The sequence below is a fragment of the Talpa occidentalis genome, unplaced genomic scaffold, assembly GCF_014898055.3.
Source record: "Talpa occidentalis isolate TD23 unplaced genomic scaffold, MPIMG_talOcc4v2.1 talOcc4.3, whole genome shotgun sequence".
Classification (NCBI taxonomy): Eukaryota; Metazoa; Chordata; class Mammalia; order Eulipotyphla; family Talpidae; genus Talpa; species Talpa occidentalis.
This window is the reverse complement of record NW_023603184.1, coordinates 3,658,274-3,671,368: the sequence shown is the minus strand read 5'-3', so window position 1 is coordinate 3,671,368 and position 13,095 is coordinate 3,658,274. Positions and strand designations below refer to the sequence as shown.

Below are 13,095 nucleotides of genomic sequence, written 5' to 3'. Positions count from 1 at the left end.
GTGTGTCACCTCTCTGGCCGGCCAGGAAATCAATCCTGTGCTGCAGTGGCTGGAGATACCTGGATAGCACTGTCTTTAATCCCTTTTCACCGGGGAGGGCCCATCACTAGATTCTTTTTTCTGAACTCACAGGATTTATTTACCTGCAGAGTTTCTTCATTATTTGCCTCCAGAGTTTCTTCATGGCATTTTTCATTTCTGCATTTCTGAAGGTATAGATTAAGGGGTTCAACATAGGAGTTACTACGGTGCAAAACACCATGACAGCTTTGTCAGTGGGGAAGGAGATCATGGGTCTTAGGTACAAATATGAACAAGGTACAAAGAACAAGATGACCACAGTGACGTGAGAGGCACAGGTAGACAGGGCTTTGCGACGCCCCTCTGCACTGTGATTCCTCAGGGAGTGCAGGATGACAATATAGGAAGTAAGTAGCATGGAAAAAGTGAGCAAACACATTGAGCCACTGTTGGCAGTAATGAGGGGTCCCAAAATGTGAGTGTCCGTGCAGGCTAGTTTCAGGACAGGAATTAAGTCACACATGAAGTGGTCAATGACATTGGGGCCACAGAATGGTAACTGGACCAAGAGTAAAACTTGAATTCCTCCATGAAGAAACCCTACAAATCCAGCCGTTCCCACCAGGAAAACACACAGAGGTTGTCTCATGATGGTCCTGTAATGCAACGGCTTACAGATGGCCACATAGCGGTCATAGGCCATGACAATTAACAAGACAATCTCAGCTCCAGCAAATAAATGTACAGCAAAGAGCTGAGTCATACAGCCATTGAAGGATATCGTGTTCTTTTCACTGATGAAGCCAAATATCATTTTGGGAGCTATGGAAGATGAGTAGAAACCATCTATGATGGACAAATAGCACAGAAAAAAGTACATGGGAGAACCTAGAGCTGGGGTGACGAAGATGGTGAATGAGATAAGCAGGTTACCTGCCAGAGTAATCACATAGGTGATTAAAAACCCAGAAAGTAAGAGTTTCTGCAGTTTTGGATTTTGGGTCAGGCCCAGTAGGATGAACTCTGTTACATTGTTCATTCTTTGCATTGATTCAGCTTGGCTTGTGGTCTTGTGGTCCATCTAGAAAGATCACAGTATTTTTTAATGAGGAGATTTTAAATCAATAGTAAAATAGTTCATTGACTAAATAATCCTCACCCCTGAGTTTGGTGGATGTACACTTTTTTCCCCCGTTATCCTTTATTTTTTCATTCATTCATTCATTCATTCATTCATACAAGCACTGGGTATAGTCAGAAGTGCGGAAGGGTGAGAGAATTCACCAGATTTAGAGCAGAGAGCAGAGCAGGCAGACTGACGAAGTACAATGCTGAGGGGAGCAGAGGGCAAGAGGAGAGGTCTGCCTGCCATCTGAGACACTTACATGGCAGCTGGGAATCAAAACTGGCACTGCAGAGGCTGCCGGCAGCTTCGCAACCCAGCGCTCAACCACTCTGCCACTGGGGAGGCCCTGGTGGATATACACTTTTTACTGAACTCAGCCATTATGCAGAAAGTATTAAAAGATGAAAGGAAGTTAAATTTCTCCTACTTCCTATTATTTGAATAGTGACAAACTCTTACAAATACCATACAAAAAACAAGGTATTACTATGAATGTTGACTGCTATTCACTTTCAGACTTGCTAGCTCTAAAAATCTTCTACTTGGCTTTCTTTCATATTTTGAACAATTACATGAATAACAGTTACTTTGAAGTTATATGTGTCTAATGACACATATATCATTGGACACAACTATCATAGTTATATGATCACAACTTTCTTTTAAAAGTCAGTCATGTATCACAAAAGATCACTAGTTACTGTTTGTCAGTAAGTGATATTTATATATTTAGAAAAATAGAACAGTCATCGCAAGGAATAATGTTCTGCATGACCAGTGATTAAAATTCAAAGAACTTTAGGTACTATATATTCCCATTAAAATAATGACAAATGTGATATAATGAATATGTTAGTGGGAGTGATGTGAACATGGCAAGAGTACGTTATAGGTAGTTTTTAAAATTGTGTTTTCCTTCTGGAAAACATTTGGTAGTTATTATAGTTTTTTATATCTTTGACCTGTATAATCTACTTCTAGGAATATTTCCAAAGAAATAACACCGAAGGAAAACGAAATCAAACAAAAAAGGAAACAAATGTTTACAAACCATGCCAAAGCAAATCATACAAACTTTACCCATTTAATCTTGGTAAGATGATAAAATGATGATAAAAGTATGTGGAGTTTGTCAATTATAGGACTTTAATGGATACCAACTCAATAAAAATTTCAGATAGAAAAAAAAGTCATAAATCATAGTGCTAATCCTTTATTTATTCCAGCTCTGTTTTCTAAGCTATTACTCCTTTCTGTCACAGTGATGCACAAGCACACACAGATAAAGAATGGCTGCACATGGAATATTTTTTCATTTGAAATTCCAAGGAATGTTTATCATCATAGCTATTACCATTTTAATAGCTGACTGAAGGTCATTCACTCAATGCTCTGAATGCTGTATCTGGCCCAATGTGAGTCTTTGATTTCATCTTTGAGTATCTTTGTATGTGGACCTGTAAGTGGTTCAACGACCGCCCAGAATTTCTCAGTATGTATTAAATGAATTTTCCGTGTAAATAAACTTTCAGCACATAGTGCATGATATTCAAGATTAGATATATAATCCTACTCTCATTGTAATTGAAATTCAGTGAGTTTTGAAATATCCCTGGGTTTCTAATTGAGAGAGAAGACAGAAATATTAGGGTTAACTGAGATAATGTAAATTCTCCCTTTTGGCAAGTCACTTTTTAAATCATAGCTTAACCTATTTAGATCAACTTGAAAAGTTTTCATTGCTAACTAGTGGAAATATTGAACATATATAAGAGTGTGTTTTGGGGTATGCTTTTGGAGTTTCAAGAGTTAGTTCCTATAATTACAGAACATAATATATTTTCCTTCTCTTCTATTTCTCCTTTTATGATTAGAATCCCCACCAAAAACATATTTATGTATTTTTTATCCAAATTTCATGGACTAAGAAGTCAGAATTATGACCATTTTCTTTCAGTAATGATGAAGAAAGGTTTCTTAGTTTTCAGAAAATCTCAGCCTCTGAGTTTTCTTTCTCTATGACCTTTATAAACGGTGTCTGTGTGGTTAATCATTCTTAGTACATTTGTTTCCATCCTTTATAATTTCAGTTGGGTGAATTGAAAATCATGAAAAGGAGAAAGAATTTGAAATCACTGCAAACAAATCTATGAATTAATCTATTTAGTGAGATATAAATGATAATCATGATGTTTCATAATTTTTAGTAGCTTCTCTTCTGGCAGCAATAAAGATAATGCTTTCTCTCTGTACGTATTTTCAAGGCATTGCATGCACATTTCTTTCTAGAGAAAGAATATCCTTTCACAGAATCTAGACACACAAAAAATTCAGCAAAAATAAATTAAGTTAATCAGCATTAGATGTGTGAACAAAGATTTTGTTGTCACTGACCTGGATCTAGTTGATGGTTCATTCCTCAGTTTTAGAGAAGAATCATTTCTTGCTTCCCCTCAGGACGGATGTCACAGAGCTGCAAATGGAATCCATGAATAGTGAAACTCTGGAATTCTTACCTCTCTAGACTACTTTCCCAATCTTGGACCTTTTAGAATATTTTGTTCAGCATGGATTTGCTCAGAAAATGAATTGTTTTCTTCCAGAGCTCTAGGATATTATTTTTTACTTAGTTTTTACTTTCCTCTGAAACTTTAAACTCATTTTTAAAACTTTATTTTTTTCCAGTTAGAACTATGGTCTATTCAAATTAAATTGGGAACAGTGAAAAACCTTTCAAATCAGGAAGAGCTACTATATGGAACTAAAATATGTATAAAAGTATGTCAAACCACTTGATTAGTCATTATTTTCTCAAATCAATTCTCCCAAAATTTGGTTTTCCACAAAACCGTTGATTAATGTGGAGAGAATTCCTTTTATTCCTGGTTTAAACCTTACTTCTGACCTACACTAAACAGAGCAATGTCTCCCAAACAAATCTTCATCTTATTGAACCATGGCTCAGCTATTGTCATTTACTTCAAAGTCCTTTGTAATTATTTTCCATTTACTCTGGAAAAATGTTTAAATAGCCTTTCACAACATGTAGTATTTGGGAATGTGCTGACCTCTAAGGTCCTCAGAGAATTCGTAATTGGCCCATTGTAATCTATGCTGAAGCATCAACTAAGGTCTTCTATTTACTTTCACTTGGCACCAACAAACATCATTAGAGGGGAGCCTTAGTCATGCAGTTGAACTTTGGTTCAACACCTGTCTCTGGCTAAAGTTTAGGATGAGAGTTGGGAGGAGTACATTGGAAAGTTTATTATAGGGCTTTGTTGCTTATGTTTATGTTGGTGACCTTGGAGTAGGTTTGGAGTGGCTTTTGGCATCAGTCAGAGTTCAGAGAATACATTTCTCTCTGAAAGCATGACTGCTTTTGGTCATGCTAAGCTTGAAACTGAAGGGGGCAGTCCTCAAGTTTTGTGTTACATTATCTAGGAAGATTGTGACTATGTTACTAATGACTGAAGGTGCTTCAATGGCAGGATTCTCTGCAAGCAAATATTCAATAATTTAAAATCATAGACATATCAACTTTTAGGATGACTAACTAAATGATAGATTCTCATGAAGCATTCTGGGTAATACAAGTTTTCTTTCTACCCTACAAAAAGGGAATCATTAAGATTAAAGTACTATGCTTTCCCACAGCAGTCACTGAGAAAAATCACACTTTTTCAAGTACTCGAGGATAAAGACATTAATAGAGAGAATAGAGAAACTTGTCCAACCACATGGAGAGCTATATGGAGATTCCTAAACCTACTAATGATAGAGCTTCCATATGATCCAGCAATTCCACTCCTAGGTATTTACCCAAATGATACAGAAACATTAATTCCAAAGGGCACCTGCACCCCTATGTTTATAGCAGCACTATTTACAATAGCTAAGCTTTGGAAGCAACCCAAATGCCCAAAGATAGATGACTGGATCAAGAAGATGTGGTACATATACACAATGGAATATTACTCAGCAATCAAAAAAGATGAACACATGCAGTTTGCAGCAACATGGATGGAGCTAGAAGGGATCATGCTCAGCAAAATATGTCAGAAAGAAAAAGAAAAATACCGGATGGTCTCACTCATAGCAGGAATTTAGAAGACTTAAATAAGGGACCAGGAAAAAGAGTAATTAATACAAAGTAAAAATCAAAATCAACAAGCAACTATAAACCAGAGACACACTACGGGGTGGAGGGCGGAGAGAAGAAGGATTAGGGTCAAAATAAGGGGGGAGTGCAATTGTATGGGGAATATAACCAAAATGAAAATGCATACATTGTGCAAAAATGAAAAATAATGTAAGAATTATATAAAATAAAATATTAAAAAATATGGAAAGGAGGCTTCTCAGCTTCTGAGATGATGAAGAGCTAACTGCAACTCTTCTCAGAATCACCTTTCTTTCTTCTCAGACTTTGCCTTAAACAGAAGTGGAACACTCTTGAACCAGAAAGGGAAACATTGACTTCAGCTCTATGTTCATCAGCTAATTTTGCACCTCTTTCCCGCCAATTTTACTTTGTCCCTCTCTTGATATTTTTTAATATGGAAAATATAACAAAATTTATCATTTTAACCATTTTAAGTGTATAGTTCAGTGACATTAAGTATATTTACATTGTTTTGTAAACATCACTAACAAATGTCTATTCAAGTCCTTTGTGCATTAAAAAAATTGACCTATTTTTGTTGGAGTTTTGAAAGTTCTTTATAATTTTTTGATATTAACTTCATGTAATATATTGTTTGCAAACATTTTCTCAATCTTTATAGATTGCCTTTTCACTCTGTTGTTCCCTTAGGTTATAACAACTTTTTCGTTTGCTTGCAGTCTCATTTTCTGTTTTTGTTTTTGTTGCCTGTTCTTTTGATGTCATATCCAAAATATCAATCAGTTTAATATCATTTAACTTACCTGGCAAGTTTTCTTCAGTGGGTTAACACTTTTGGGACTTACATTTAAATTTTTAATCTGCGAGATGATTTTTTGTGTTTGGTATAAGGTAAGGGTTCAGTTTTACTCTTTTGCATGTGACTATTCCATTCTCCCAGCACCATTTATTGGTGATACTTTCTGTTCCCCATTGCATATTCTTGCTACACTTGTCAGAGACCAATTGACTGTATATTTTATTTAGTTTATTTCTGGGTCTCTACTCTGTTTCATTTGTCTGTGTGACTGTCTTTGTGCTCATACCATCCTGTTTTAGTTACTCATAGCTTTGTAATATAGCTTAAAATCAAGAAGAGGGATGCTTTCAGCATTTTTCTTTATCAGAATTATTTTGACTATTTTGTGGTTCCAAACTATTATTAGGACCATTTTTCACTTTTTTTGTGCAAAATGCCTTTGGGAAATTGATAGATTTGCATTCATTCTATAGACTGCACTATTATTAATCATAATTATATTATGATTGAGTCTTAAAAGTAAGTCAGATATCATAAACACATCTTTCCACTTATGTGTTTTTTACTTTAATCTGGGTTATTTCTATCAAAATTGCATGGTTTCATTATCATATTATTTACTATCTCATTGGTCTGGGATTGATATGACATTTCAGTTCAAATTTGTATGTCCACACTATCTATGACAGTTGCTCAGATATCATATCTCTTGTACCAGATGTTTTTGTTTGTATTATGTAAGGTACACATTCAGCCATAAAGGTAACTTTGTCTGTTTTTTGACCAAAAACTCCATAAATTATCTTCTGCAAGCTATAAATCTGTACCTGGAAGTGCTTTATATCCCTTCTTGCCTTCGTTCAGGGAAATGATTTATTCTTGGATAAGCCCAGTTAAGAATGTAAATTGTGTCTCCTAGAATCACTATTGTGCAACACAGTGGCTTTAGTGTTGGGATGAGTTCTGCCTTAATGACTCCCATCCCTTAAACCCATTCATTCCTGGTTAGCTCTAGCTCTCAGGATAATCAATGTACCTTGACTATAGTAGTTAGATTAAAGCTATATATCTTCAACAAAATACTTAGCTGCTATGCCATTTTGTTAAATATTTTAATTACTCAGTCTACTGATTGTATATTCAATACTTGAAGTTTTACAGAGAATTATTCTACTGAATATATAAACTCAGATTTCCGTACATTATAACATTTTTATTTTAATTAACTTTATCCCTTTGATTAATGATTTGTAAATACATATAAGTAGAAGAAACTTTAGTCATTTAATCAAATATTGATACTTTATGAAAGAGGAATCATTAGAGATAGTGAATGCAAAGGAGCAAACTATGCTTAGTGTCACATTCTCTGATTTTGAGATCATTATCCTTGCTACTAGTAAGTTCGTCCTTCAAATATGGATTTATGATTTTGTTTTTAGCTTTTCTTTTCACATGAATTGTTACTCAAGATTATTCTTTGGTTCCAGAGCTTCCTCATGGCGTTTTTCACCTCTGCGTTTCTGAGGGTATAGATTAATGGGTTTAACATGGGTGTTACCACTGTATAAAACACAGCTACTGCTTTATCAATGGGGAAGGTGACCATTGGCCGAAGGTACACAAATATACAGGGTACAAAGAAAAGGATGACAACAGTGACATGTGAAGCACAGGTGGAAAGAGCCTTCCACTTTCCATCAGTGCTGTGAACTCTTAGGGAGCAAAGGATGAAGACATAGGAGGTGATGAGAATAGAAAAAATGAGCATGCACATTAGCCCACTGTTGGCAGCAACGAAAAGTCCAAAGATGTGAGTGTCAGTGCAGGAAAGCTTTAGCAGAGGGAAAAGATCACAGATGAAATGGTCAATGATATTTGGGCCACAGAAGGGCAACCCGAGTATAAAAAGAATTTGAATGAGAGCATGAAGAAATCCTCCGACCCAGGCCACGGCGACCAGGAGGCCACAGACTCGCCTGTTCATGGTGATCATGTAATGCAGGGGCTTGCAGATGGCCACATAGCGGTCATAGGCCATGACCGTGAGCAGGATGATCTCAACTCCTCCAAAGAAATGCTCCGCAAAGAGCTGAGTCATGCACCCACAGAAGGAAATAGTTTTCTTGTTAGTAAGTAAGTCAAATATCATTTTGGGAGCCATGGTAGAAGAGCAGCAGCCATCTATAAAGGACAAGAAAGATAAAAAAAAATACATGGGGGAGCCCAGGGATGGGCTGGTGTTAATTGTCACTACAATCAGGAGGTTGCCTGCCAGAGTGAGGAAGTAGATGACAGTAAACACAACAAACAGAAGTTTCTGCACATCTGGGTTCTGTGTCAGACCAAGTAGAATGAATTCTGTCACGTTGTTCATTTGTTCCATGAAGCCAGCCTGGCATTGGGATGCTTGATTATCTGTGAATAGCACAGGAATTGCAATTGTAGCAGGTATGGTTTGATCAAGCAAATAACGTGTTGAGTTTACTTTCTGTAAGACAGATGGAAAGCCGAGAAGATAAACCAAAGACCTAAGGTTGGGTCATGATATTAGCCACATAACGAACATCATACCTTTTCTCTCACACACAGAGAGACACACATGCACACATTCATGCTCATTGGTACACACAAGCACAAGGATGACTGATGACATGCCAGACCTCTTTCCTGTAATTGTACCTGGATGATATCATCCCAACAATTGCCACAACACTTTCCTCCATTAAAAAAATTAAATGGATTAAAGAGGACCTGTAAAGGAGAGGTAGAGACTTGAATTTATGAGCATCTGTCCCCCTATATCTCTCCTCTAGTCACTTTGCCGATGACGTCAGCTGCAGAGTTTGTTCTTTAACTTGCTTCAGAGTGAGTATGAACTGTCAGTTGAATTCAGTTGGAGCATAGGGTTGATGCAGATACACTCATATTTCAGGAAAAAACTGCACTAAGTGAAATTTGAGGCCCTAGAAAGATACACATGGCAATTAGGATTGTTGAGTTTTTACTACATTCAGCAGAACTGTCTAAGAATGTCATCAAACAAGAAGGATGAAGAACACCCTGAAAAGAATATAAGCAGCAGGGTACACTGCCACACTCCCAGATTTATTTGAAGTTTTAGAATTTATTTGAAACTTTAGAATTTTAGAAAATTTAGAATTTATTTGGAAAACTTCTGTCATGTTTAGGTTTCAGTGGCATTTTACAAATTAAAACTTTAGGTAAGGAAGACTGAAAAATTCTCAGGATATATTAGAAAGTAGATGCTTTTAAGGTAAGGAGGTGACTATTTTTCCATTCTCTTTTCTCTGATTAGTAGTTATGTGATGTGTACAGACTGCAGTCTTATGAACCTCAAAATAGAAAAATAATAAATAACACAGAGGAGTTGAAGACTAGCATTTTGACGTAGACTTTATCCTAAAAGTAAAACTTTTGGCTCTTCACAGTCCCTAAATTCTTTTTATTTTTTATTTAAAATTTTTTTTAAAGATTTATTTTTATTAATATAAGAACCGGGGTACAGGCCAGATGTGCAGAAGGGTGAGAGGATTCACCAGAGACTGAGTGGGGAACAGAACAGGCAGACTGACAAAATACACTGCTGAAGGGAGCAGCGGGAGAGACAAGAGAGGTCTGCTGTACCATGTGGGTTGCTCCGTGGCTGACTGGGATCCAACCTGTGCTGCAGAGGCTGTGGAAAGCTTCATAACGTGGCTCTCAACCGCCTGTGCCACCAGGGGAGGCCCACTGTCTCTAAATTCTTGATGAAAGAACTGATCCTTTTCTGTGGGTCCCCACTGGAAGATGCTTTAGACCTGTGGCAGGCTTTGGGGTTTTGCTGTGGGCCAATCCCATTTGGATGGACTTTTACCCACAAGGGGATGGGTAACTTTGGGTACTTGATTTAGAAACTATATTCTTTGCCTTTCCTGACTTGTTTCCTAATTGTATTAAAGTTCCTTGCCATTAAAAAAAAAGAAAAAGAAAAATGAAAGAAAACAACTCACCCTTGAAATACTTGATTGATGTAATATTATGAAAGAACAAAAAAATACTATTTCATCCTTGAAATACCTGATTGATATAATATTAAGAAAGAAGAAAAAAATCAATATAAAATTAAGAAATGAAGATGAGAAATGAAAGAAATAAGTATTTCTTACCTCTGCAGAGAGGTAAGAAAACCAGTTATGTTCAGAACAAGATTGAATGAAGAAATTACTACATCAGGTAGCAGAAAAATAGTAGACAATAAATAAATTCAAAAACTTTTTTAGTATTTTAAAAATATGAACAAAACTACTGATGTGCTCAATAAGAAACAAGTATGATCAAATTTAAAATGACCTTATGTTAAAATAATAATTACAAGGTTATATGTAATTCATAAAAGATTTTTCAACAATTGGATAAATGTGAAAATTAAGTCTTTTCAGGCCATCACCAATTCCCCCCACCCAAAATGCCCCCGCAAAAATCCAATTATATTAAAGTCATCATCAAAAACAGGCAAACAAAGAAATATATCTAATATGTGGATGGGGAAGAACATTTTAAAGCAAAATCTAAGTGTCTAAAATATAGGACAAAACTAATGATTTCAATATGATCCATATAGTGATGGAACATGTTAGAGCAATACTTGCATCAAGTATAGCAGAGAACCATTATTATGGAAGCTCTACTCATATCATTTTAGAAATAAGGGCAAAGAACAAAAATCTAAAAATTCTCTTTCATAAGCCATTAAAGAAATACAATTTAATTCTAGTAAAATACTCAAAAATGGCAAGTTGGCAAAGATTTGTGAATTCTATATTGCTCAGTGCTGGTGAATGTGTGTTGATACATAATATTCTGGAAGCCATTTGACTATATAGTTTGGGCTTTATAACTTGTCATGTTGCTTTGTCCACTACACTTTGTACTTAAGAATCTAATCTAGATAAAAAATATGGACAAAAATTATACAGACTATATTTCACAATAAATTTTTTACAATGGTTAAAAAAAAGCCTAAATGTTTACATAAAGAATAATTACATAAATTATAGTTACAAAATATCAGGTGGACATTAAAGTTATTTTAAAATATGGAAAGATCCTTCCAATATTATATTGAATAGAAAACACAAGATATAAAATTGGCTTATATATTATGATCTAAATTGTCTAAATACCCACACACACACACTCAGAAAAGTATCTGAAAAAAGTGCACTAAAGATTGATAGTGCTTGTTTGAATATTGAGTTAATTATTTTGTAATCTTTAAAACTTTTTCTGATCTAATTTTTCTACAAATAGGTTATACTACCTTTATAATCAGTAAAATAATTTAGTAAAGTCTCTGCTTTTCTTAATTACACTAAATATTCATGAACATCTGTGACAATAGAAACACATGTTTAAGTCTGTGAATCAAAAACCCTTCTCACCGTGAGGAAAAAAAAAAACACATAAAGATGCCACAGATTGTGCCTACCTCTGAGTGCAGGTGGCAGAGAAGTGACAGATTCATTCCATTGCAGGCATCTTACCTGGACAGCACACTGCACCAGGCAGCAGTCAATGCCCCATCAACAACTGCTACTTTCAGGTTCATTCATTTTTATCTTAGAGATGGTATTTCCTTTTTTCACTTAGTGACTTATAAAGGATTGCCAGGAGAATCTCTCAAAATGATGCTATGTTCATGGGTTGGTTTTACTTTTGCCTTTTAGGTGAGGCACAAGCATCCCAGTTCAATAAGAAATTTCTTTACTTGGACAAATTCTAAAGAATTAGGTTTCAAAAGAATTGATGGAAAAAAACCTCTAGCTTTTGGAGGACCTCTCTCTCCAAGCCACCACACTACACATTTGCCAGTCTTTCTTGATGACCAGATGAAATGCAACAGTTACTTGATCTGAGATCTAACCTGGTTGAATGTCCTGAAAATAGGAAACCATGTGAGAGCAGAAACAGCAGGAATTGGAAACCTTTGTAATAGTCAGTCTGCAATCAGCCTGGAGTTACCGCCTTTGGCTGCTAGGAGTCAGGATCCAAATGGGTTGGAAACTCTGAACCAGCAGTTTCCGTGATCCATGGCTGGGTAATCTTATATCGTCTTCTGTGGCCTGTCCTTATTAACATTTTCAAGTATGGTTTCAGGGAAATATTTAAATGGTTTCTATTCAAGTGTTAGGAGTTAGGGTGGCTGTGGCCTTGCAGCTCCCTGAGGATTAGAATGAGCAGCTTTTGTCCAAGATTGTGGCCAAAACAACTTATCCTTTCTCTCTTGTGGCGCTGGCATCTGTTGCCAAGACGGTGGTGGGGCACTTGCTGGGCTGGGCTAGCAGCCTCTCTATGACTGTCTATAGGATCCTAGAATCTGGGAGGTAAGGTGCAGAATGTTCTAGTCCTGGGAGAATGGGTGCATGAGTCAGTAAGAGTCAATTAAAGGACCCTAACAATACCCATCTCACAGAGTTATGAGGCAGGTAGCAGTGAGGACATTTAACTCAGGGATAAACTGCTATTCCACTGCTAATGCCCTAAGGATAGGCACACGCAGGATGGAGAAACCGTTCTTTAATAATGTAAGTCTGAATCATGCTGAAGATAAGAGAGGACCTTGAGGGCCCCTGGAAAGGTTGCAGGAGACACAGGAAATGTGGCTACTCTGAGAACGAATCCATTCTGAACGCATTGTATACATGTCAGTCAATAAGTATGGTATTTCATCTAATTCTCCATAGTCCTTATGAAGGATTATTAATTTTTTAATGTTTAAGGATATTGATGCTCACTGAGAGCATCTTCTGGTTGAGATTAAAAAAGTTAACATCTGGTAGAGCTTGGATTTAAATACAGATTAATACAAAGCCTGAGCTCTGATATTATAGCACAGTGGACACTGTGCCTCATGCACTGGGAGTGCTGGGGAGAGGATGTGTGAATTCAGAGCTGCTGAGGGTTGTTCAGAGCCTTTGCTTCTATCACCTGTGTCAGGCAGTATGCATTCTCAGTTCCCGT

General features: G+C 36.3%; 3 protein-coding genes across 3 annotated transcripts in view; 1 reads left to right on the top strand and 2 right to left on the bottom strand.

The window, feature by feature from the left end:
* Positions 1-13,095, top strand: part of LOC119254495 (olfactory receptor 4A47) — a 409,525-nt gene that overhangs the window by 326,256 nt on the left and 70,174 nt on the right. The gene's annotated exons all lie outside the window — the stretch shown is intronic.
* Positions 140-1,069, bottom strand: LOC119254298 (olfactory receptor 4C45-like). The gene has a single exon (XM_037521414.1). It carries the CDS (start codon positions 1,067-1,069, stop codon positions 140-142), a length of 930 nt encoding a protein of 309 aa, XP_037377311.1.
* LOC119254297 (olfactory receptor 4C5) lies at positions 7,511-8,510 on the bottom strand. Its single transcript, XM_037521413.1, has one exon. It carries the CDS (start codon positions 8,456-8,458, stop codon positions 7,511-7,513), a length of 948 nt encoding a protein of 315 aa, XP_037377310.1. The 5' UTR covers positions 8,459-8,510.